Source organism: Eretmochelys imbricata, chromosome 10 (assembly GCF_965152235.1).
Source record: "Eretmochelys imbricata isolate rEreImb1 chromosome 10, rEreImb1.hap1, whole genome shotgun sequence".
NCBI lineage: Eukaryota > Metazoa > Chordata > Testudines > Cheloniidae > Eretmochelys > Eretmochelys imbricata.
Window position 1 is genome coordinate 36,166,847 of NC_135581.1, and position 24,438 is coordinate 36,191,284.

At 44.8% G+C, this 24,438-nt stretch overlaps 1 protein-coding gene across 3 annotated transcripts; it reads right to left on the reverse strand.

Annotated features, from left to right (window-relative positions):
• Window positions 1-26: 26 nt before the first annotated feature.
• On the reverse strand, window positions 27-22,910 carry CCNF (cyclin F). Of its 3 annotated transcripts, none has more exons than XM_077828926.1 (17): window positions 22,796-22,910; window positions 18,760-18,914; window positions 18,166-18,272; window positions 17,356-17,423; window positions 16,529-16,722; window positions 16,082-16,135; window positions 15,243-15,347; window positions 14,673-14,750; window positions 14,039-14,190; window positions 13,231-13,395; window positions 12,270-12,393; window positions 11,603-11,783; window positions 11,060-11,147; window positions 9,506-9,605; window positions 9,058-9,188; window positions 8,454-8,623; window positions 27-238 (listed from the first exon to the last, which is right to left on the reverse strand). In XM_077828926.1, the coding sequence occupies exons 1-17, from the start codon at window positions 22,806-22,808 to the stop codon at window positions 165-167; spliced, it is 1,959 nt and encodes a 652-aa protein (XP_077685052.1). In that variant the 5' UTR covers window positions 22,809-22,910; the 3' UTR covers window positions 27-164. The 3 variants fall into 3 exon arrangements, with proteins under 3 accessions (XP_077685052.1, XP_077685050.1, XP_077685051.1); XM_077828924.1 differs by lacking the exon at window positions 27-238 and adding an exon at window positions 2,963-5,520; XM_077828925.1 differs by lacking the exons at window positions 27-238; window positions 22,796-22,910 and adding an exon at window positions 2,963-5,520 and having other exon boundaries at window positions 18,628-18,870.
• Window positions 22,911-24,438: the final 1,528 nt, after the last annotated feature.

Consider the following 24,438-nt stretch of genomic DNA (forward strand, 5'->3'; position numbering starts at 1 on the left):
CCAAGGCTCTGTTTTCTGTGTTGATCCAGGGAGCGTAGGCTCTTTATTTAAATCCTACGTGGCATTGACCTTGCCTTTTCATCAGACCTGAAAGCACTTTACCAATGAGGGCATGCTTCCAGATGAGGAAGTGGAGACACACAGGTGAAGTAACTTGGCTAAGCTCACAGGCAGGGACAGAGCTGGAAATAGAACTCATGTGTCCTCATGCTCAAACCACAAGAGTAGGTTGTCTTCCCTGAAAAGTAATTGGAAGGGAATTGTAGTAGCCAGTTAAGTACAAAGCACCAAGTGTGTGAGTCATGAAATTTTCCCCTCTGTTCAATAAGCTAAGTAAAGATTCCTGCAGCAATGGCCTGGATGCCTGCAGCACAGAGGGGACCTGTTAATAAAACCCTCCTCATTTTTCAACCTCTGCTCAAGCCAACATTCCTCCAAGGCTGGATTGACACTGCCTTGTGGAAGATGGAGCCAGGCACCAGCTGTGACCCAGTAGGGAAGCCTACTGTGACTGGCCTTTGCTACCTTATTTTTCTACAAGAGATTTAATTTGTAACATTGTTACGGGGGGCAGATGCTCAGGAGCCATACAGGAGGAAATATGAGCAAGTAAGAGCAGAGACCTGAAAAGTTTTTGGATTTGCCTGACGAGCTGTGAGACCATGAGCAAGTCAGTTAGCCTTGCTGGGGCTCATCTGCACCCCTTTGAGATAAGGAAGCTAGGTTTTTCATGCAGTTTGATGTTTATCTTTGCGCTGTTACCCTTGCTCAGAAACAATGCAGGCTGGCTCCCCATGAGGTCAGATACATGCCATTTTCATGTGAGAGTCATTGACATAATGCTCCTTTGAGCCATAAGCTGCACAGTTATTTGGTATAGTTCTAGTCTGCATTTTCCCTGCTAAGAATTCCTTATGTGAACTTACTCCTAACGGATTCAGCTTTTAGCCCTATGTGCATAGGCCAGGGCAATTTCAAAAGCAGTCCCCTGCCCTAAAGACTTAAGTAGGACCAATACATATAGCATAGTGCTACTGCCTACATAAGAGAGCTGGGGTCAAAAGCCTTTCCTCATTCCCTATAGAGGAAGGAGCCAAAGGTATTTAACAGGGCCACAAGAAATCCACCTGTGTAGAAGTGCATGAGGGTCACATAGAATCTTAGGGTTGGAAGGGACCTCAGGAGGTCATCTAGTCCAACCCCCCGCTCAAAGCAGGACCAATCCCCAACTAAATCATCCCAGCCAGGGCTTTGTCAAGCCTGACCCTAAAAATATCTAAGGAAGGAGATTCCACCACCTCCCTAGGTAACACATTCCAGTGTTTCACCACCCTCCTAGTGAAAAAGTTTTTCCTAATATCCAACCTAAACCTCCCCCACTGCAACTTGAGACCATTACTCCTTGTTCTGTCATCAGCTACCACTGAGAACAGTCTAGATCCATCCTCTTTGGAACCCCCTTTCAAGTAGTTGAAAGCAGCTATCAAATCCCCCCTCATTCTTCTCTTCCGCAGACTAAATAATCCCAGTTCCCTCAGCCTCTCCTCATAAGTCATGTGATCCAGTCCCCTCATCATTTTTGTTGCCCTCCACTGGACGTTTTCCAATTTTTCCACATCCTTGTTGTAGTGTGGAGCCCAAAACTGGACATAGTACTCCAGATGAGGCCTCACCAATGTCGAATAGAGGGGAACGATCATGTCCCTTGATCTGCTAGCAATGCCCCTGCGTATACATCCCAAAATGCCATTGGCCTTCTTGGCAACAAGGGCACACTGTTGACTCATATCCAGCTTCTCATCCACTGTCACCTCTAGGTCCTTCTCTGCAAAACTGCTGCTGAGCCATTCGGTCCCTAGTCTGTAGCAGTGCATGGGATTCTTCCGTCCTAAGTGCAGAACTCTGCACTTGTCCTTGTTGAACCTCAGATTTCTTTTGGCCCAATCCTCTAATTTGTTTAGGGCCCTCTGTATCCTATCCCTACCCTCCAGCGTATCTACCTCTCCCCCCAGTTTATTGTCATCTGCAAACTTGCTGAGGGTGCAATCCATACCATCCTCCAGATCATTTATGAAGATATTGAACAAAACTGGCTCCAGGACTAACCCTTAGGGCACTCCACTTGATACCAACTGCCAACTAGACACGGAGCCATTGATCACTACCTGTTGAGCCCGACAATCTAGCCAACTTTCTATCCACCTTATAGTCCATTCATCCAGCCCATACTTCTTTAACTTGCTGGCAAGAATACTGTGGGAGACCGTGTCAAAAGCTTTGCTAAAGTCAAGGAACAACACATCCACCACTTTCCCCTCATCCACAGAGCCAGTTATCTCGTCATAGAAGGCAATTAGTCAGGCATGACTTGCCCTTGGTGAATACATGCTGACTGTTCCTGATCACTTTCCTCTCCTCTAAGTTCTTCAGAATTGATTCCTTGAGGACCTGCTCCATGATTTTTTCTCCCACCATCCCTTAAGCTGTTTGGTTTTTTACTAAGTTGTAGCCTTTCTGCTTGTAGGTGTAACTGCTGCAAGGCTGGGTGCAGCTGGACACCACAAATGCCCCTAAAAGGCCATCTCAGTGCCTGTCAGAGTCCCCACTTCTGACTTCGGAGTTGATTCACTCCTTCCCATTGTGATCAGAATTGCTAACGCAATAGGCTTAGGCTTTGATGTTCTGCAGGGATAGAGGTGCATGCTAAAATCTACTTGTTTTCCATTTGTCTAGGTGGTTGGAAGAGCCTTAATAGAATGCCTGGCTACTGATTTTTGGCCCAGATCCCCAAAAGTATTTAAGCACTTAACCACTATGGAGGAGGTGGGCTCCTGGGGAAGGTGTAAAGCTAGGTTTCTACATGCTGAGTCAGTATAAGCACCAGCTTTGTCAACCTTTTCCAGATAATTTCTAACGTTGTAGCTTTTTTTTTTTAGTAGGTTACTATGGAGGGATAGAGAAAGTATAAGAGTCAGGAGTTGTAGCAGATATCCATAGGCTTATAGATGACTAGCTGTTACACAAGGAGGGTGAGGTTATTTACAGTTGCAGACGAGAAATTAAACCAGTTCCACTGCACCTTGACAGATGAGGGAAAGTGTCTTAGAAACCCTGCTTCTCTGCGTTCCAGCTTTATGATCCACCTGTCAAACAGTCAGGCTAGTTCTAGGAGAGCAGCTCAAGATCTGGAAGAAGCCAGGCTTTGTAAGTAATGTGCTTCCTGGAGATGCAGTATTCTCAAATCCAGCTTGTGAAAGTGACAATAGCAGCTTGCTTGATAAACCGGTGCTTTTCAATCCGTCAGTGCTCAAGCTGGTAGCTGTAGAAAATAAGCCACTGTTTGCAGCTGCTAATATCTGTTCTGTAATGGTCTCAGTTGCAGAGACCATGGATCAGCTATAACCAACAGCCTTATCTAGTAACAGGTGACAGACTTGCATTGAGGCTTCTGCCAGTGACTTTGTAACACCTTAAGTAAGTCACTTCACCTTTCTATGCCTCAAGGCATGTGACTGTTAGACAATTTTCTCCCATCACAACCCCTTTACAATCAGCTCCTTTACCAGACACAAGCACTACCCCTGTTTTTTAAAATAACACAGACAAGTATAAAAAAAATTGTTTTATACAAAAGTCACTACACTGTATGTGAACGGTCAGTGTCTCTGCCACAATAATTTCTCAACAAAGGAAGGTAAACAGGGAGTATAGTTCCAGTGTTATCAGATGCCAAGCATGACAAACAGCTGCCAGAAATCTTGTACCATGTATGTTCTCACCACCTGTTCTAGAGGGTCAGCCCCTCTGGTAACAACTAAGTCAGTGGGTAAAGTAGCCTCTAGTCCCTCAGCTTCTTAGGGCTTTTGCTCTTCTTGTACAACTTCCACAGACTGTATAAGGCATGGAATCCTTTATCCAGTATTGGGGGAAAGACACCAGCTCTTCCTTGCTGACTGGGATGTCATGGAGAGGTATCTAAGATAGGGCTTCATGTAGAAGGGTTATTTGCTATTGCTACATTGCTTCCTCTGTCCTAGTGTTCAAAATAAATTCAAACAGGAAAGTAGAATCAGGCTCTATTGCAGGCCATTTTGGAAGAATAGCAAGGAAGACAAACTGCAATATGGACAGAACACAAAAGTGACACTGGGACTGAGTTCTTGCAGATTGTACCAGTGGTGCTGTAACTAAAGGCAAAAGGCAGTGAAGTGGTAAGGCACAGATAGGATGTTCTTCACTTGAAGAAACACATGGAGCTAGAGGGAGGGTCTGACTGACAGCTCTATAAGTGAGAGTGAGCTGACTGGAGCTCCAGCAGTGTAGGACTAATCGAAGGAGAATAAGGCCTAGAGCCTGCCCCAGAGAAGGGACGTTTAAAAGCTCCACTCTGTTAGAGTAAGTATCCCCACTTACCACTACCACCCTTTGCTTGGCTCCAGAATATACTCTAGTGCAGTGTAGCTAATGTCCAGAGAAAGTAAGAGGGGCACCAGCTGGGAGTGAGCTAACACCCTGCCTTAGCTTCAGGCACAAATAACCTGTTAAGGGAGTCTTCAGACAGCACTAATAAAACAAACAGGAGAGGCTGCAGTGTTGACAGTGCTCCACCTCACGGCTGGCTACAGCCAGGTTCCCTCGAGAGTTTTTCCTGGATTACGACCGTGTATGGGGAAAAACAGGTCATAGCAGCAGAGTTTTTTTTTTTCCCCTTCTTCCTCTGTGGAGGAATCGGCTACCCACTGGGCAATGCATTGCAGGTAAAATCAAGATGGCTTTGGGTAGCACACAAGGGTTCTGGGTTTTCCTGACATGTGCTCAAGACCAGAGGGGGTTCTTAATTTGCATAGGATCAGACTATAGGGAACATTTTAAAAAGCAGCTACCAAGAAACAAGGTAGCTCAGCACTAAGCCACAGAAGCATGAAATGGAGCTTGCAGAGCATGATTGGCATGGGCCGTCTGACACTGACAATTACTTGCTACCTTCCCTGCAAGACTATACCAAAATACTGCTTCCCAGAGCCCTCTGAAATGAAAGTAAACAGCACTGAAATCAGAGGCTCAAGAAGCCCAAGTTCATCCTCTCTTCTTCACTATGCTCAGCCACATTTTTCCGTTTGACTTGCCTTCTCTCACACTTGCCCTCAGTGGACCTGGGCCGGACAGATTGTAAATGTGATTTCAAGTAGTGAGGCAGGTATGGCCCTTTGTTCACGGCACTGGCCAGAGACAGTGCTGAGGTAGTTTTGATCGGTGCTCCAAAGCTGCCATCTACAGAGGAAGTAGGACTGGCACTGTGGACAGAGGAATAGCCTGAGGTGGCTTCTAGTGTGGGTTCTTTTCGACCGTGACCAGCAAGCCGCTGTTTCTCAGCATCTGGCTGCTCAAGCTTCCTGGCTAGTACATCCTGTCCAGGCCATTCCGCAGCTAGGCTGTCTTCATCACTGGAATCCTGACAGCAGTGCTCTGCTGGATCCATATAGACCACAGTTACATCCAGGACTCCACTGGGAGCAGTCACTAGAGGAAGATATAGAACAGTGATTTGGATCTACCTGAGCAGCAGTGTAGTGAGAGCACAGAAGTCAGAGCCAGGAACTCAAGATCTCTAATCCTGGGCAATTAACTTTCTCTAAAGCCACAGAGGAAGTTAACACACAAGCTCTGATTTCTCACTTGTGTAAAGTGGGGACTCCTCCCCATTCCACAGGTATGTTCTAACAGTTGTTTGTACAGGGGACATGGTATAAAAAGCTTTAAGGCACAGCACTAACAAAACAAAACAGGAAAGGCTGCAGTGTGGACAGTGCTCCACCACATAGCTGGCTACAGCCAGATTCCTTCAATAGCTTTTCCTGGATTATGAGAACAGCAAAATCCCTTAATATGAAGCCATGAGGACTCTCCTTCACTCACCAATTGATTCAAAGTTCCCAGTGCTATCTGGGAGCACTCCTACCTCACAGCAGTACAGACAATACTCAGTAATCCTGTCTGCCATTTTCTACATTCCAGAGTCTGCAGCCATTGAGCCATATAAATAAGAAGGAAACAAAGAAAGAAGAAGTGGGACCGCTAAACACTGAGGATGGAGTGGAGGTCAAGGATAATCTAGGCATGGCCCAATATCTAAACAAATATTTTGCCTCAGTCTTTAATAAAGCTAAAGAGGATCTTAGGGATAATGGTAGCATGACAAATGGGAATGAGGATATGGAGGTAGATATTACCATATCTGAGGTAGAAGCAAAACTCAAACATCTTAATGGGACTAAATGGAGGGGCCCAGATAATCTTCATCCAAGAATATTAAAGGAATTGGCACATGAAATTGCAAGCCCATTAGCAAGAATTTTTAATGAATCTGTAAACTCAGGGGTTGTACCATATGATTGGAGAATTGCTAACATAGTTCCTATTTTTAAGAAAGGAAAAAAAAGTGATCTGGGTAACTACAGGCCTGTTAGTTTGATATCTGTAGTATGCAAGGTCTTGGAAAAAATGTTGAAGGAGAAAGTAGTTAAGGACTTTGAGGTCAATGGTAATTGGGGCAAAATACAACATAGTTTTACAAAAGGTAGATCGTGCCAAACCAACTTGATCTCCTTCTTTGAGAAAGTAACAGATTTTTTTAGACAAAGGAAACGCAGTGGATCTAATTTACCTCGATTTCAGTAAAGCGTTTGATACTGTGCCACATGGGGAATTATTAGTTAAATTGGATAAGATGGGGATCAATATGAAAATTGAAAGGTGGATAAGGAAATGATTAACAGGGAGACTACAGCGGGTCCTACTGAAAGGTGAACTGTCAAAAGGCTGGAGGGTTACCAGTGGAGTTCCTCAGGGATCAGTTTTGGGACCAATCTTATTTAATCTTTTTATTACTGACCTCGGCACAAAAAGTGGGAGTGTGCTAATAAAGTTTGCAGAGGATACAAAGCTGGGAGGTATTGCCAATTGAGAGAAGGACCGGGAAATCATACAGGAAGATTTGGATGACCTTGTAAACTGGAGTAATAGTAATAGGATGAAATTTAATAGTGAGAAGTGTAAGGTCATGCATTTAGGGATTAACAACAAGAATTTTAGTTATAAGCTGGGGTCGCATCAATTAGAAGTAAGAAGGAGGAGAAGGACCTTGGAGTATTGGTTGACCATAGGATGACTATGAGCCGCCAATGTGATATGGCAGTGAAAAAAGCTAATGCGGTCTTGGGATGCATCAGGCGAGGTATTTCCAGTAGGGATATGGAGGTTTTAGTACCGTTATACAAGACACTGGTGAGACCTCACCTGGAATACTGTGTGCAGTTCTGGTCTCCCATGTTTAAGAAGGATGAATTCAAACTGGAACAGGTACAGAGAAGGACTACTAGGATGATCCGAGGAATGGAAAACCTGTCTTATGAAAGGAGACTCAAGGAGCTTGGCTTGTTTAGCCTAACCAAAAGAAGGTTGAGGGGAGATATGATTGCTCTCTATAAATATATCAGAGGGATAAATACTGGAGCGGGAGAGGAATTATTTAAGCTCAGTACCAATGCGGACACAAGAACAAATGGATATAAACTGGTCAATGGGAAGTTTAGACTTGAAATTAGATGAAGGTTTCTAACCATCAGAGGAGTGAAGTTTTGGAATAGCCTTCCAAGGGAAGCAGTGGGGGCAAAAGACCTATCTGGCTCTAAGATTAAACTCAATAAGTTTATGGAGGAGATGGTATGATGGGATAACATGATTTTGGCAATTAATTGATCTTTAAATATTCATGGTAAATAGGCCCAATGGCTTGTGATGGGATGTTAGATGGGGTGGGATCTGAGTTACTACAGAGAATTCTTTCCTGGGTATCTGGCTGGTGAATCTTGCCCATATGCTCAGGGTTTAGCTGATCGCCATATTTGGGGTCAGGAAGGAATTTTCCTCCAGGGCAGATTGGAAGAGGCCCTGGAGGTTTTTTGCCTTCCTCTGTAGCATGGGGCACAGGTCACTTGCTGGAGGAGTCTCTGCTCCTTGAAGTCTTTAAACCACGATTTGAGGACTTCAATAGCTCAGACATAGGTGAGAGGTTTTTCGCAGGAGTGGGTGGGTGAGATTCTGTGGCCTGCGTTGTGCAGGAGGTCAGACTAGATGATCATAATGGTCCCTTCTGACCTTAATATCTATGAATCTGTGAATAAGAGCTCTCCAAGTCTTGTGGCCAAACATTTAGCAGCATTGCAAATGGACTAGGAGATTTTGGCATCTATCAAGAAACTTTTGCTGTTACAGAATGTGGTGTAAAGATAATCACCATGGTACAATAGAAAAGGGACGTTCTTTCAGTGACTGCTGTCCCTCTGAAAGAGTTTGCACTTTTCTAGCAAGAGTAACCTGACTTTGTTAAGCTGCAGATGGGAAAACGCGGTCTCTCTCTATTGTAATCAAAGAAGAAAAAACACACTACTTACCATCTCCCTCTCTCTCCCCTTCACTTTCCTGATCTCCTTCATAACCCGAGCAGGAGTCCAAGCTCCAGTCCAGGAAGTTGTCCAGAAGGCTTTCCTCCTGCGTGGATAGTTCAGCTGTGGGTGTAGTCACAAAGCTGCCCCTATCTTCCTGAATGCTGTCTTCTCTTCTCCTGTTGCAGGGAAACTCAGAGGTTACTCACTCAGCATATATATGGAGGAAATCATCCTGAATCAGGAAACAGGCTAGTCTCTGACCATTTGCCTCACTCAACTCTTTCAGCGAATACTAAAGATACAACTGGTCATTTGGTTTGGCCAGCAAAACATGGCATGAAACCCAAACTTTCCCTTCCAGCCATCCAGAGGAAGAAGCTAAGCAGAGTTAAGGTGACTGGGGAAGGACTGATTGAGTCCATAGAGAATGGCAGCTCAGAACAGGGAAGTGGGTAAAAATCCCACTCAGTGATTTGCACACAATTGATATTTTGGGGAGGCAAAAGACCCCCTGTCAGATGCCCATGAGAACTCCATACTGAATCATCCATGTCCAGTGGCTGCAAACATAGGAGAGAGAGTACACAGAACAGAGCTTAGTTTTACTTGCCTTTTAGTTCTCTTTCCAGAGGGAGAGCTAAGGAAAGTCTGAATTTCCTCAGCACTTGTGTGTAAGGGACTGGGCTCTGGGTCCTCCTGTTTCACTCCTAACAGTGAACAGAGCTGGCTATAACTCATCACCTAAACAACAAGACAACCTAGTCAGACAACTACAGCAGTGCCCTCCCAACAACCAAAATGCCTGATACTTTCTCTAGGATAAATATGTCTTGAACTGCTCCCTGGCATTTACAGCCCAACTGTGCAACTTGTATCCCCACAGGGTGCGTGATGCTAACGCCACTGCGCTAGCAGTGTACTCTCTTCATCTTCCCTTTGGGATTTTTAATTTGAACGTGTTACTTTTCAGAATACTGGATAGCCTGCTACACTGGTCGCTCTGCTTAAGGTGCTTGCCACTAAAGAATGGAGAGCAGAACAGTAAGGCTACTCCCCACCTTTTCCTTGCCAATTTCTTCATAACGCTCATCTTCAAATCGTTGTTTCACAGCAGTCAACACCACCTGCCTATAATCCTTTGGGACATCATCATGGAAACTAGGAGAAAGAAAATCACAGCACAGGTGTTACAAGAGCACATTGGAAAGGACACAGTTCATAGAACTTGCTGACCTAAAAACATTCCTCCCTTCTTTTATGGCTCTGGAGGATGTTTCCCCTCAGTTCTGGTGTGACAAACTGTCATAAATATAAAGGGAAGGGTAAACACCTTTAAAATCCCTCCTGCCCAGAGGAAAAATCCTTTCACATGTAAAGGGTTAAGAAGCTAGGATAACCTCGCTGGCACCTGACCAAAATGACCAATGAGAAGACAAGATACTTTCAAAAGCTGGGAGGAGGGAGAAAAGAAAAGGGTCTGTCTGTTTGCCAGGGACAGAACAGGAATGAGTCTTAGAACTTAGTAAGTAATCTAGCTAGATATGCATTAGAGATTCTGATTTCCTTAAATGGCTGAGAAATTAAGCTGTGCTGAATAGAATGGATATTCCTGTTTTTGGGTCTTTTTGTAACTTAAGGTTTTGCCTAGAGGGATTCTCTATGTTTTGAATCTAATTACCCTGTAAGGTATTTACCATCCTGATTTTACAGAGGTGATTCTTTTTTACTTTTTACTTCTATTAAAATCCTTCTTTTCAGAAACTGAATGTTTTTTCGTTGTTCTTAAGATCCAAGGGTTTGGGTCTGTGGTCACCTATGCAAATTGGTGAGGATTTTTACCAAACCTTCCCCAGGAAGTGCAAGGGTTGGGAGGATTTTGGGGGGAAAGATGTTTCCAAACAATGCTTTCCTAATAAATAAACCCAGATAAACGTTTGGTGGTGGCAGTGGAAGTCCAAGGGCAAAGGGTAAAATAATTTGTACCTTGGGGAAGTTTTAACCTAAGCTGGTAAGAATAAGCTTAGGAGGTTTTCATGCAGGTCCCCACATCTGTACCCTAGAGTTCAGAGTGGGGAAGGAACCTTGACACAAACCAACTGTGCTTCATCAGCAGGGAAGCTGACTAGCAGGACTGGTAGCTGGGCCTCTGAGACAGCTTAAAGGACCATCCCCCTTCCTCTCCTTGCCACTTGGTCAGGTCTGCAGCAGGGAGTGGGATCTGGGTCTTGAGACACCTTTGGAGATGATCTTCCAGCCTTGCTGCGGATCTTCCTGAATTTGCTGACAAGCAAGTCCCAGCCTTGAGAATCGGGAGACTTGGCAGGCTGAGACTGCTGGTAATGAGAAGCACACCCCCTAGAGCCCAGGGCACTATTTAGAGAACGCTAGGGCTGGTACTAAATTGGAGCAACAGCAGTAGGTCTCTCAACCTCTCCCGGGCTGTGGGGAGTGAGGCACATACTCTCCAATGTCACCTCCTTAGTTCCGAGACAGTAATTAATTAGAAAAACTTTATTATTAAGATTTATGCTGTGGGTCTGTAACAGCTGGATGCCAAACACTCCTCTCCCCCTCAACCCCAGAGCTACTTAGAAAGGTTCTGAAGGTTATACCATTTTTGGTGTAGGCTCAGCACACAGGGTATCAGGTCTTCAAGAGAGAATCCAGTGCATTCAGACAGCTGGCTGTTCCAAGGATGTGCTGGAGAAGGGAATAAGTACATTAGCACCTAAAACTCCATACTGCAGAAATAAAGCAGATCTTACATAAGATCATGCCAGCAGATAATCCATCTGAAATTCAGAATCAATTGTCGGGCTCCAACAACAGCTGCAGGTGCCAGAACTAGAGAGATTCCTAGCTGTGTAATCTAGTCCGTAGCATCGCTAGTAAAAATTCCGTGGGCATTTCTTAAACCCAAGTCTTGTGATAACGCTTGAGCTCGACACAGCAATTACTGGAGAAAAGGACCAAGCCCACCCCATCCTTCTGAAGCGTCTGTTATCTTTAACATGACTGAGGCAAGCTGGCACAAGTAGATACCTTGGTGCTAAAGCAGAAAGATTGCTATCCAGAGGGACAGCATGGATGAACATGCTACATTGCAGTTCCTGCAGGTCCAGTTATGAAATGATTAGCAGCAACCTGTTCCTTACCTTGCCTGTGCAGTATCTTAGCCAGTAGTAGTGCTGCAGCAGCCAGATTGGCAGGGGAATACACACAGAGACCTGTGTTCAATAGTGAGAGTTCACAGATAAAGCTGTACAGGTGAAGCGTTCGCCTCTCCAGAGGGATTATGGTCAGTAGCACTTCTTTGTAATCCACAACAGTAGGAATCTAACACATAAGGGAGAACACAGAGTTTGGCAAAACTCCGACACAACAAAGCACCAAACACAGAATGGAATTGTTCCCAGTTGACCATCCCTTTTCATGGAGGCTCATTACAAAAGATGGCTTCTTATTACCCCGGTGGTATCAAGATGTTTCCCAGACACTAAGGCAGGAATGCATGAGATCTCTGGACTTGGTCCCAAGGGGGTTAAATTTAACTTCCTACAGTGCAATCACATCAAGTACTTGTAGGTACAGAATTACATACAAACAATCCTCAAACATCTCACCCAAATGAAGAACCCAGTCACCAAAGCAGCAAAGGATGCTGGTTCAGAGGAAACCAGTAACACCCAAAACAACATGCCTAGTCTACAGAGAAGCGGAAGAAGGATCCACATCTCACCACTCAGTATAGCAACTCTCCATAACTTAGCAAAGGACAGCCAGGAAGGTAAGCATCCCACCCCCTTGGTTTTCCAAACTTACCCTTATCTTGCCTTCCAGGGCAGAGATGATCTCCCCCATCATCCGGACCAGATCTTCATATTTGTATGTGTTGTCTGTTAGCCACACAGCTTCCCGTATTGTCAAGATCTCTTTGCTGATGAAGCTGCAATATTAAAGATGGTTAGCACTCAGGCCCAAGGCAGAGCCACACACACAGTGTTTGGTTGCATGCAGACATCCATGGATAGCCTATGCTATGGAGACACCTGCACAAGCGGGGAGAAGAAGTTAGTACAGATTAGGAAGACACCAGGTAGAGTCATGTTGAGAGTGTCAGGTGTTCCCACAAGACGATGCCCTGTCCATGGCACCTTTAACCTGGGCCTGCACCTTTATCATATCACTGACTAGAAGGCCTAGATCCTGCAGCAGTTTTCACAGGTGTAATTCTCCCAGAAAGGCTGCAGAACCAGTAACCAGACCTATTCCTTGTGCCTGGAATTCAGTCTCCTGTGACTGGCAGCATCTCTGTTTAAACCCTAGAGACTTTGAAATAGCAGAAGTAGCGGAATTAGTCCCACATAAAACACTAGGCCGGGAACACAATACTTCTGTGCCACAAAGACTTGTTATTAAAACTGCATGAACACAGACATAGGTACAGATCTGCTTTTCTGAGTTACTTATGGCAGGTTGGATGATCAGAATGATAGTGCTGACCTGCTTCCTAGTAGGATTTCTGATGTTAATCATCTACTCTACACAGAAGACAGCACTTCACGTATGGAGAGCTCCAGCCCCTTCAGCACATTTAAATAAGTGTTCAGGTGGCAGCAGCACCACTTTGTATCTCATTTGGAAATATTAAGAGCAACATTCAAAGGGAAGTCACTGTGTAAAGGGATAAGGAAGGCCTGTTACTAGTGCAGCGGAGAAAGCAGAACATGATAGCTAAATGCTGAGTTCGTATCACTGATGCACATCAGTCATCAAAACTCACCGTGTACAAATGACCATGCACGCAATTCCCAAAAGCTGGAGCCGGGCCCGGGATACAGGTCTCAGCTTCAAGTACCGATCCACGCACCCCACTGTCATATGAAGACAAAGGCTGGAGAAATCCTTCATGGTGGCCACTTCTACCAGCCAGTCAATCAGGATGTACCTAGATAGGAGATAAAAATCAAATGATCCCCTAGGTAAGAAGCCATCCAGACCTGTGCTAAGTGACAGCTATAACACCAGAGACTCTCCACACATATCAAGACTTATCCTTTCAAAAGTTACTAGCCAACAAAACATTGAACATCAAAACAAGACTTCAGTAAAATGTCCTGTTGCATCTAGGTAATAGGACAGATACTTGAGTCAAACTGCGGGCTGATGGACCATGGTAGGTGTTTTTTAGGCAGACTGGCAAATCAATGCAGATTGAAAGTAAAAAAGACATCTTAAAATATGAACTTATCAAAATAAGTGTCACTGTCATTCTGGGTCTATCCAGGGACACTGTGCAATGACCTGTAGCTCACAAAAGTTTATGCTCAAATAAATTTGTTAGTCTCTAAGGTGCTACAAGTCCTCCTTTTCTTTTTGCAATTAGTGACATTCACAAAATACAAACTTTTCTGCATTGCACTTCACTGCTCGTGTCCCAGACCTAACTCCACAAAGAGCTTAATGATCTAGTAGGTCGCATCTCATTCCAGACAGAACTATAACAAGCACAATGAAACAGTAGCAGCCTTTCCTGCCATGTCATAGACACACTTCTTTGCCAAAGACCTGGCTGCTGAGCTTGCCTTTACCTCATTGTTTCATTCATTCCCTTCTGCACAGTGAAGATGCTTTGCTTTCTGACAGAAAGGGAGGCCTGGAAGAGCTGAGACACCATCTCATTGGAGGCTTTTGCTTCTAATCCTAGCTGGTTTCCATTCCCACAAGCTTTGGCTAAAGATATCTACAGTAGACAGACAAGAGGTGAAATGTAAATAGCAAGTGAGATATTTTCCATTTGGACAGAGAAACAAAATTTGAACTGAAATCCTGGGAGAACTCATGTCATTTTTACATTCAAAATGAAATGAAACCTAGCTTATGGGACCCGCTCCAGAGACATTAAGAACAAACAGTTATTTTTCAAAGCTGGCAGAACTCTGGTACACAATGTGTGTGGAGTATTTTGGGACAGGCTCTTCAGACTAAAGATTGCTTACTAAAGATGAGCCCTTGCTCAGATTTCTTTATGCAAGTGCAGTATTTTCAGAAGAGATTACCTTGCAGAGTACATTTAAGTAAGTGTTTTCTGAGAAGAGTTTTAGCTGCTGTTCCTAATGGCCAGCAACTGGATCCATGTTTAAGCACACTCCCATGTCTTTCTACGCCAGTGTGGACAGGGCCGTGCAAAAAACAATGTCTTGGCGTCACTAGTGGAAGTCTTACCTGGGCTTCCCAGCAACCCTTTGCTGCATAGTCCCTTAGTTTCCTGAGGCTCTGAAGGTATCTGCCAGGATCTGACATCTAGAGAAAAGGAATATGAACAGCATTAAGAAGGTATTGCCCCTTTTGTCCAGGGGAGATAACCACTTGGTTCGATGTTTGTGAAGGCTGGAGTACTCCTACTATCCAACGGCATCACTTCTCTCTCTCTTCTGCCCTTTGTGGGAAAATCCTCACACAACAGTCAGTCTCTTTCTCTTAAGGATGATCCTGGGTTGAAGGAATTGGATGGGGACTGAAGAGATCAGAGTTCAATTCTCAGTTGGGCCACAGACATCCAGTGTGACCTTGGGCAAGTCACTTAACCTCTCTGTGTTTATCTTCCCAATCTGTAAAATGGAGATACTACTTCCTCTGTCACCATTTATCCATCTTGTCTATTTAGATTGTAAGCTGTCTCTTGCTGGCTGTATATACAGCACTTAACACAACAGAGCTCTATTCTTGGTTGGGAACTCTTGGTGCCACTGTAATAGAGGTGAAAAGATCATTTTAAGAGCCAAGTGTACTCACAGCAGCTCTTCTGTTACTTTCCCAGAGGCGGTAGGAGCTGTTTAGGCAACCCTGCTTCGAAGACTCTTCAAACATTTCAAGGGCTTCTTTCCTTTTTTCTTCATCCTGAAAATAAAAAGATCAAATGTTATTTATGGTTCATACCCAGTCAGACGAGCACACAAGCCCCAGAGACTCTGAGTGGTACAGAACATCCTCAGATTCAAAGCTACAGTACAGAATCAATCCATTACCATCAGGAACATCCTTCAAATGTTCAAGATGGTTTCCTGGACCACTGCAGGCACGGTCTTTGGAGACCCTGGCTTACGAGTTACTTCACAGCTTTCTTCAGGTAGTCAAAAGCAATTTAGGCTTCCTGGTGGCCAGCATGCCCCTTCCTTTGGTACCCAGCATGACAGGTCTCAAAAGGATGATACCTGGCATCCTATACTGCAAGCACAACAAGCGGGCCTACTAGCTAAAACTACTTTCAACTCATTAAAAAAACAAAAAACAAAAAAACAAAAAAAACGTGGGGGCAGATACTCAGTTGATGTAAACTGGCACAGTTCCACTGAAGTCAACAGAGCTGCACAAGTTTACTCCAGCAGAAAATGTGGCCCAGGATTTAATCCATACCGAAGCTTAATTAGATTTCAAATTGACTTTCCCTTTAAATAGAAAAGGCCTTCACAGACTCTCTCACACTGGGGGAAACCAAGAACAATTGGTTTGATCTCACATGAAGATAATAACACAACTCATCTAACATTTGAAAAGTCACAGGGGAAATTTGTATTGTAAAATTGTACCTTTAGAATTCCCAAAGCAATCAGTGGGAAATGAACACTACTCACCTCAAAGAGACTTAAAACCTTAGCCAAGCAGTGGAGAATAGAGCCTTTCTGGGCCTAAAAAAATAGTTTTAAAACTGCACATTATTAAAGAGAACCACAAAACGAGAGAGACTTCTTCAAAATAGTCCCAGGCTAGAGCTTTGTTTGCCCTTGGCCTTTCATGGACCGACCATTTCCTCCCCCCTCAGTATTTCTTCACTTCTGAGATAGAAATTAACCCGGCAGAACAATCACAGTTACAATCCTTTGACAGCTATCAAGCAGTGCTTCTCCTACATACAATTTTGCTCTGTATTAACTTTAAATTTTTAAACAATGGTTAAACAGCTATAAATCAATGGCATGAGAACAAGATACTCCTTGGAGAAACTGAAATGTAATTGTGCAAATTGCTGGGTGGATGTGCTGCCCTGCCCTAAAGCCACTGACAGAAAGAGCACCACTTACTTTCTGCAACTGACACTCTGCTTTGAGGCTCTCATAGACTACAGCTTTACAACAGCTCCCGCTCACAGACCATGGGGGACGAATAAAGAGCCAGATAAAGGGGGCTGCCCAGACATTCAGACGCTCGGTCAGGCTGAAGAAATGAGATGCCTTTAACCCATTCACTTCTGCACGACCCTCATCGGAGATGGATACTGAATAAGTGAAACAGATGCTTTAAAGAGGGAACAGAAGCTAATTCATAATATCTGCCTGGAATTTAATAGGGCCACAGTACAACAGTTAGCAGGATGGTTTCACAGAAATGGTAACAGGTTGCAGAAGAAGGACTGAATAGTGCCTCTGCTTGCTTCAGTGTGAACCTTTTAACTGGCAAAATGACCCAACCAAATTTGACTGGAGGCTTCCAAAGCCTAACTTCAAGAGCTGCTAACAGTGTGATTCAAACACATCCACATTTCAGCTAGAAGTGGAATCCATTAGTGCTGTTTAGAGGTTTACTGTAGCATAATGGCATTTTAGCCCCAGAATTTCAATAGCCAGGGAAACGCTCGCAGTGCCATTGGCAGCTATCATAGAAAAGGCACAATGGTATACAAGACCTTGCCACATACTCAGAAATGACAGGGGAAAACAATCTTATAACATGGGCAGAAAAAAACCCAAACATCCATAAAATAGTAGGGATAAAGATTAGCATGTTGCCGATAAAAAGAATCCAAGCTTATTGATCAGACTTCACTATAAAATTTCTTTGTTCTTTTGAATAGAACCACACCCTCCACCATCATTTCCCTCTGCTCCACAGCACGTGCTTTCACACTTACAGCCTTCGTTGTACAGGTATGCTATACCCAGCTTCACAGCAGCTTCAAAGTTACCCCTTTCAGCAGCCCTAAATAAGAGTACAAAAAGGTAACTCAGTGGGCATCTGAATCATTTGAAGATTCCAGTGCAGCAGGAGACCTTGCTTCCATGTTCATTTCTACTAGATGGCCACAGCTCCAGAATGCAGCTGAGGAATTCAGAACTTGCACCTCTGAAGCACATAGGATGGTTACACAGGCACCAGACAGATTCAGCTCTTACATTCTGCCTCTGCCAACACCCATACACACCTTTTTGAGATAGTGTCTTTATTCTTTCAAAGTACAGTCATTTGCTTGCAACTTTAGGTTTTTAAACTCATTTTGAAATATGGAGAGAGTTCAAATATTAGTCTTAAATTCTTTAAAAAACACAGTTGTGCAGCCTTTCGGTCCACATTTCTGCGATAAGCTAAAAGTATTGCTAATGTTTACATTATATACATTACATTTATACAGTAGCAATACTTTTAGCTTATGCAGTACATTCCATCAGGGGATTGTAAAGCACTTTGTAGACACAGCATCCATTTACATTCCAAATATAACTATGACCCCTGCTCCGCTTAACAAGACATTTCCAATCTGAAGTGTAGACAGGAAACTAAGAGTGCTCCTAATCAAATTAAGGGGAAGAGTTTCAACGGCAGAAAAGGCAGTTAGGTGTCCAACTCTCATTGAAAGTTAATGGGAAATGGGTACCTAGTTTTCCTCTGCACCTTTGAAAGTCTCCCCTAATGCATAGACCATGCCTGGATTCCTATACGTTACCTTTCAAACATCTTCAGATTGTTTGGAGAAGGCCATACTTCTTGAAAACTTGCACATGCCCAAACACTAGCATGATTATCTACAAGGTACTTAAGATGAGAGTGCACCTAGAGGAAAAAATACAGAAGTACATTATTACAACATATAAGAATCCACCGAAAAATCCTTCTTGTGGTCTACTGTTATAGCCATATTAACATGGCACAGGTAGATTTTTGTACAACTATTGTTCCACTTTATTTACATTAATTAAATTAGATTAGACAAAAGTAAATTTTGGAAAATAAGATAAGCATTCTTAACCGAACCAAACTGGTCAGAATGATTTGTCAGGATAGCTCCCTCTGGAAAATTTAAACAAAACACTCATATACTGCTGCTAATCCTCAATCTTGAGAGGTTTAGCAACGAAACTGCTACCACAATGGCAGAGATCTGAAGGAAAACTGAAGGAATACATACAGTAGTTAGATTTGCTCTGCCATGAGGATCCAGCCTTCCCTGTGTCCAGTCCTGCCATTGGGAGTCAGGGCATCACACTGACAGAGGTAAACCCCATCCCGTTACAGGGGTGAAGTGGGTTAGCAGACTCACAGCTCGGATGGAGAGGATATCCTCAGCAGGAAGGCCTTTCAGAACATGAAACAGAACATCTTCAGGGAGACTCAGTAATGTCAGGACACGAGGCCGTTTTCTTACCCTTCGTTTTGAAGGGAAAGAAAAACACCTGGAACATCTACAGTGGATTACTAGAAAAAACAAAAAGCCCAGACATCTCAGTTAGTGAAAGAGCACTGTCAAGTCGAAATTTCAGGACAAAAGACAACAGCTGTAAAGAATACTAGTCCACATATTAACATGAAAATGATTGCTGTTACTGAGCCTGCTCTACTGCAGCACAAATTATGTTGTTTCTTCAATGAAATGGAAACTAAAAAAGAATTCTAGGCTCTGATACGATAGCAAATCAATTGCACAGTCATATATAAAAGGGGATCACTAACCAACTAAAGTAAAAATAGTTAAATTGACAGGGCCAAAAGAGATCACTTGCGCCATTCAGCCCAACATCCTCCATTGTGCAAACTTCCTCCATATGTAATTCCCATTCATGCAGTATTTAATGTGCTGGAGTAACATCAGTGATGTGGACAGTCGCCTTAATTTTTTTCCCCTGTCAATATTTTCCTATCCCTTTCCATGGCCTCCTGTCACTGCTCCTTGAAATACCATCTTCAGAGATTCAAGTCCTTCCTTCATGCATTTGTTCCTTGTGATATTTAGACTAGTGCCTGGTCTATATATATTCTAGTCCCTTACTTGCTCCTCCTAAGGAGGGACAGGAAAGTTCACCCTGCACCTGCTAGCGAAAGGACTAAGTTAGCTAGAGGCAGAGACAAAAGCTAATGATAGAGAGAGGGCTCACTAGAGAGATTCAGGGGCAATACTCTAGTGAGAAGCCCAGTAGTGCTCCCACTTGCTGGGAAGGGCGAGGTGTCCAGATTTCTGCTGAGAAGCTGGCCCTGGATTCTGCTCAGGAACTCCATCTTTTGCATCAGTCTGAGTAGTAGGTGTCAGAAATATGAAGCACCCTGACCTGCTAGAAGGGAAAAGGATCTCTCTTACCTTAAGCCCTGAACCACATGAAAGGGATCCCTCACCACCACACAGCTTTCTTTTGGGATTTTCCTCCCCAGCAAACAGCCCCAGTACCTGCTGTGGCTGCTGCTCAGAGATTTGCCAAGCAGCAGCAGAATGAAAATGACATGAATCTTGTCAATTTCACTGCTGCCCACTCTGAAGAGCAGCAGGGACCAGAGACTTGCCAGTTTCATTCATAAAGCTCTGAGCAGCAGACAAAGCAAGTCTGTTTGCTCTGCGCTGGGTCACATTTGGAAAGTTATCTTTGCAGCCATAAAGGCTAGAAACACACATATATCCCCCCCACTTTTCTGCAAATTGATGGATTAGGGCTGTTGTTCTTACCATGGAACATTTCCCACTTGGCAATGTCAGGTGTATTTTTCAAATCCAGTTTGTAGGTCTTTTTATACAATGATAGTTTAGCCGGGAAGTCTAATTAGCTGGGTTTTCTTCTAGCTCAGTCATGAAAAATATGGGTCCCACTAGGGATCCCAGTGATATTCCACTTGCGGAATTAATGATTTTCCTTGTCCCCTGTTCTATCAGTTAATTTCCAATCCATGGTATTAAAAAAAAGTTTTAAAATAAGTGTAAATTTACAGAACAATGAAAGTCAGAAAGGTAATATAACAAGTGTACCAAACCACAAACAAATCATACATGAAATTAAATAAATAAAAATAAAGCAGCTGCAGGGACTTGATCATTTTTAATTATAGCGCCACAGGCACTAGCTAAGCTAAAGATAGTCCCCACAACTGGGTATTTCCCAATGCACGTTTGTAAGTATCTGTCTAGGCAAAAAAAGCAATGGGCCACCTAGAATATCCTTTTATGCCAAAATGAATATGGAACTCTTTGGAGTTTCCAGGATCAACAATTAAACAAGCTACTATTCTAACTGAATGCCCCATTCTCCCCCAGGTAGCCCTTGGCTTACCTATTAGTTACCTTTGACTAAAGGATGATATCCACGTAATTAAGGGCAATTCTGACATGCACAAGTCACCAGACTATTATTCTCATAGGTGTTCCTTTCCCCACCATCCCCAATTTCAGCAAGAGAACTACTGCAATATAAGAGGCAATGCATTTCTAGACTGGCAGGCCAATTAAGCCTGTATTCAGAACTGAAACTGACGAAACAGCCCAGGAAATTGAAGTAAGACTAGATGGCGGACAGTTCAGCTCTCGTAGCCCAGAATTTATATTAGGATGGCTTTACTTTAAAATGACCCCATATACTACAAACATATCTATATTGTGTACACAAGCTGCATTTCTAATATTTTAAATTCAGGTGCTGATTAAGTAACTGAAGCATTCCAAAGTACATTTGGCAAACAAAGATAGTGTATTATAGAAGCAGGTCTGTTGTGTTATGTACCCCATAGAACCAGAACATATTAAACTTCAAATTCTGTCCCATTAATGCAGAAAGTGTAATTTAAAAAAATCATTCCTTTTAAAATAAACCTGCCTTCAGCAAAATATTCTTCTCGATAAACCCATTTATAGTTTTTGGCAAAAAAAAAAAAAAAAATTAAATGTCATTAGATGATCTCCCTAAATAGGCAGAGTGCACAGGCCATAAAAAAGCAAGTTTTGTCTGCTCAGAACATAGGAGTCCTTAGCACTTCTGTAAAAGTAGGGGAGCTTGCCCCCATGACTTAGACCATATATTCTCTCTCTTCCCTCCATAAATGTACTAGTTAGCTGCTACCCTCAACCCAGAGAAAGCCATATTAAATTAGCAATGAATATTGCAGTTTGTAAAGCATTTTGGTGTCCTGCATGATAAAAGGCACTCCAGAAATATAAGCTATTATTACATTAAACAACTAGAATTATATTTGGACATGAAAGAGTGAGGTGCTGCTTGGATGTCATATTTCAATGTTAGATTTTACTGTCATGGCAAAGATAAAATCTCGATAAAAGGAGACTTCTGTTTAAAAGCAGTAAACTGCAATCCTGTCGTCTGATTTCTAGTCCTGTGACTAGCCTGAAATATCAAAAATCTCTCATTTTGAATTAAGTTTTTAAGTATTTTTATTAAAGTCTCTCCTTTTGATGAGGCAATTTTGCAAAGTGTATATTTCAATAATTTACATTTCATTCATTCAAACACCCTGCCTTTCTGAAACAAAAATCTCATCTGCTCCTTGAAAAGCCTGCAGCCTCTCCTCCATTTTATAATTATAACCTTACTTTATAATTTAAGTGAAACTCTTTGCGCCGATGAGAAACCCGAAGTGGCCAAGACAAGACTGGTAGCTTTTTTCTAATGTCCTGGGTGCCCATGCAGGAGCCCCGAGTGAGTCCCCTCCCCCTGCAGGCAGGTCCTGTCCCACTATAGGCTCGGTTGATTTTTAAATCCACCCGCCTAAACCAGTGGGGCTCCCTCTCTTTTAGATTTTATTTTTAAATTCCAAACACATCCTCTGAACACAGGGGGAGAAGTAAAAAGGAAAATTAGGAGGTGCCACGGCCAGATACGGTCTGAGGAAAGTGGAAGGGGAGGTTGCAGGGGTTTAAGCCCATCTGATGTTGAGGGAAGTTGGTAGGATCCTGGCAGGGGTATTTCAGACATTTCACGGCCCTCATGCGTCAGGTCTTAGAATGTAGCATTTGAGGCTTAGAGGATCATCCAACAGAGAGGGAGCATTATCCATCCCAGGGATCCCCACGGACCCCGCCAGAAATTAGACAACCGAGCCGGCAGAGCCTCCGCCCTGGGCTTAACCCTCCCCAAACCCCACATAAGGAGTATTGAGTTCTGCCAGAACAGGGGCTGGAGCCCCCTAGCCACTGGCTGGCAACGCACCTTCTGCAGGATCCTCCATACTCCGCCCCCCAACCGCAGAGGGCCCCCACTCCCCAGAAGGACCCCCCCACAGGGCCCCATCCCCCCTACACTGACCACAGAGGGACCCCAACTCCCCACAGAGGCCCCAACCCGCCCAGGGGCGTGGAGGACGCTCACCGCCCACTTTCATTCCTGCCCCTCCACGCTGCGGTGCGAGTCCCCAGGGAGCCGAGCTGTCACCAGCCACCACCGCACCCGCGAGCCGGCCGGGTCCAAATGAGCCCAGGTCCCGGCCCTGGGGGCAGGGGCGGAGAAAGAGGGGGCGGGGCGGGGCTCCAACTGAGCCCCGCCCCCATGCCGTTGGGCCCCGCTCCCCGGTATCAATGCGGGTCAGGGAGAGAGCGAGGAAGGAAGCTCCACCCAGGATCCGCCCCTTCGGGCTAGGCCACGCCCATAGCGTGCCGGATATCCGCTTCTCCACTCCGCGCGGGCCCTGCCACCAGGGAAAGGGCCCGCCCACCAGCCGCGCGCACTTTTTTTCAAACCCAGCTGGAGCTGTCACTGGTCGGTCTGCTGACAGGGCGGGGATATCGTGGCCGCGGCCCCGCCCTCCGCTCTGTCATTGGGCGATCAGGATGCGAATTCGAATCGGGGCGGTTGGTGGCTCGCGCTTGTAGCTCGCTGGAATTGGGGGGCAGAGCTCTCAGGGACACCGTCCGACCGGAACTTCTACATCGCCTGCGGCGGCCCCCCCCAGCGCCGGCCGGTGCAGTGCGGGAAACGGCTCCCTGTGGGACTTGCTACCTGCAGCAGTTACCCGTATGTAAGGGGCTGCAAAAACTGCTCTCTGATGTAATTGGCTGCCAGTAGCAGGCCAGCCATGCCCCTCCCCGCGCGGCGTGTGAGTGGAGGCGGCGCGGCCCCCTTGCCCCGAGGAGCCCCTGCGGGAAGCGTTGGGGGGTCGGGAGGACAGGCGCGATGGGAAAGGCAGGGAATCGGGGGAGCCGAGCCTGCTGGGAAGCACAGAGCCCCGCTGGCAGTGAGGAAGGCCGCAGAAACCCGGGAAGCGAGGCCGCGTGCCCGCCTTCCCTGGAGGGGGAAGGGGCTTTGCTGGTCGGCCCTTGGAGACACTGGCGGGTCTCTCCCCCAAGCAGAAGAGCTCTGAGTGGGGCGGGGTGGGGACAATGGTGTGACCCTTTTGCCAGGGGGAGCTGGCAGCAACAAAGGCCTGGCTCAATATTCAGGGCTCCCTCTTAACAATACAGCACAGAACCGGCCTGAGCCCTCACCCAGTAATCTGGGGAAATTAAGCACCACCCCAGCTGCCTCTGAGAGGCAATACTTCCCCCAGGCAAACACTGAGTCTCTGTATAGCAGAGAAAACATTTAATAAAAAGAGGAAAGGAGCCTGGCATTAATTTGGGGAAATGCCACAACCATGATTCAAACACATCTGACCATGAGCAAAACTCCTGTCCCAGAGTCCACAGGGCAGTGTCCTTTTGCCTCCCTTTCTCACCTTGTGGTGTTTAAATCCAACAAATGTTCCTTTAACACACCAGTCCCCTCTCCCTTAGCAGAGACTCAGTGGTGCATTCACATGAGTTTATCTCCCTCCCAGAAAGCGGGGCGGGAGAAGAAACATTGAGCAATGCCACCTCAACTGGCTTATAGTTGCCACCATTCACTCCATCATGCCATCATCTGCTCAAGTCACCTATGGCCCTGCAGTGTTACTTCTGCTGCCACCTCACCTGCCTCTCTACGGGGACCTATGTGAGTTGGTCTCTTGAGGTTCCACCCAGCTCGTGCAGGCTGGG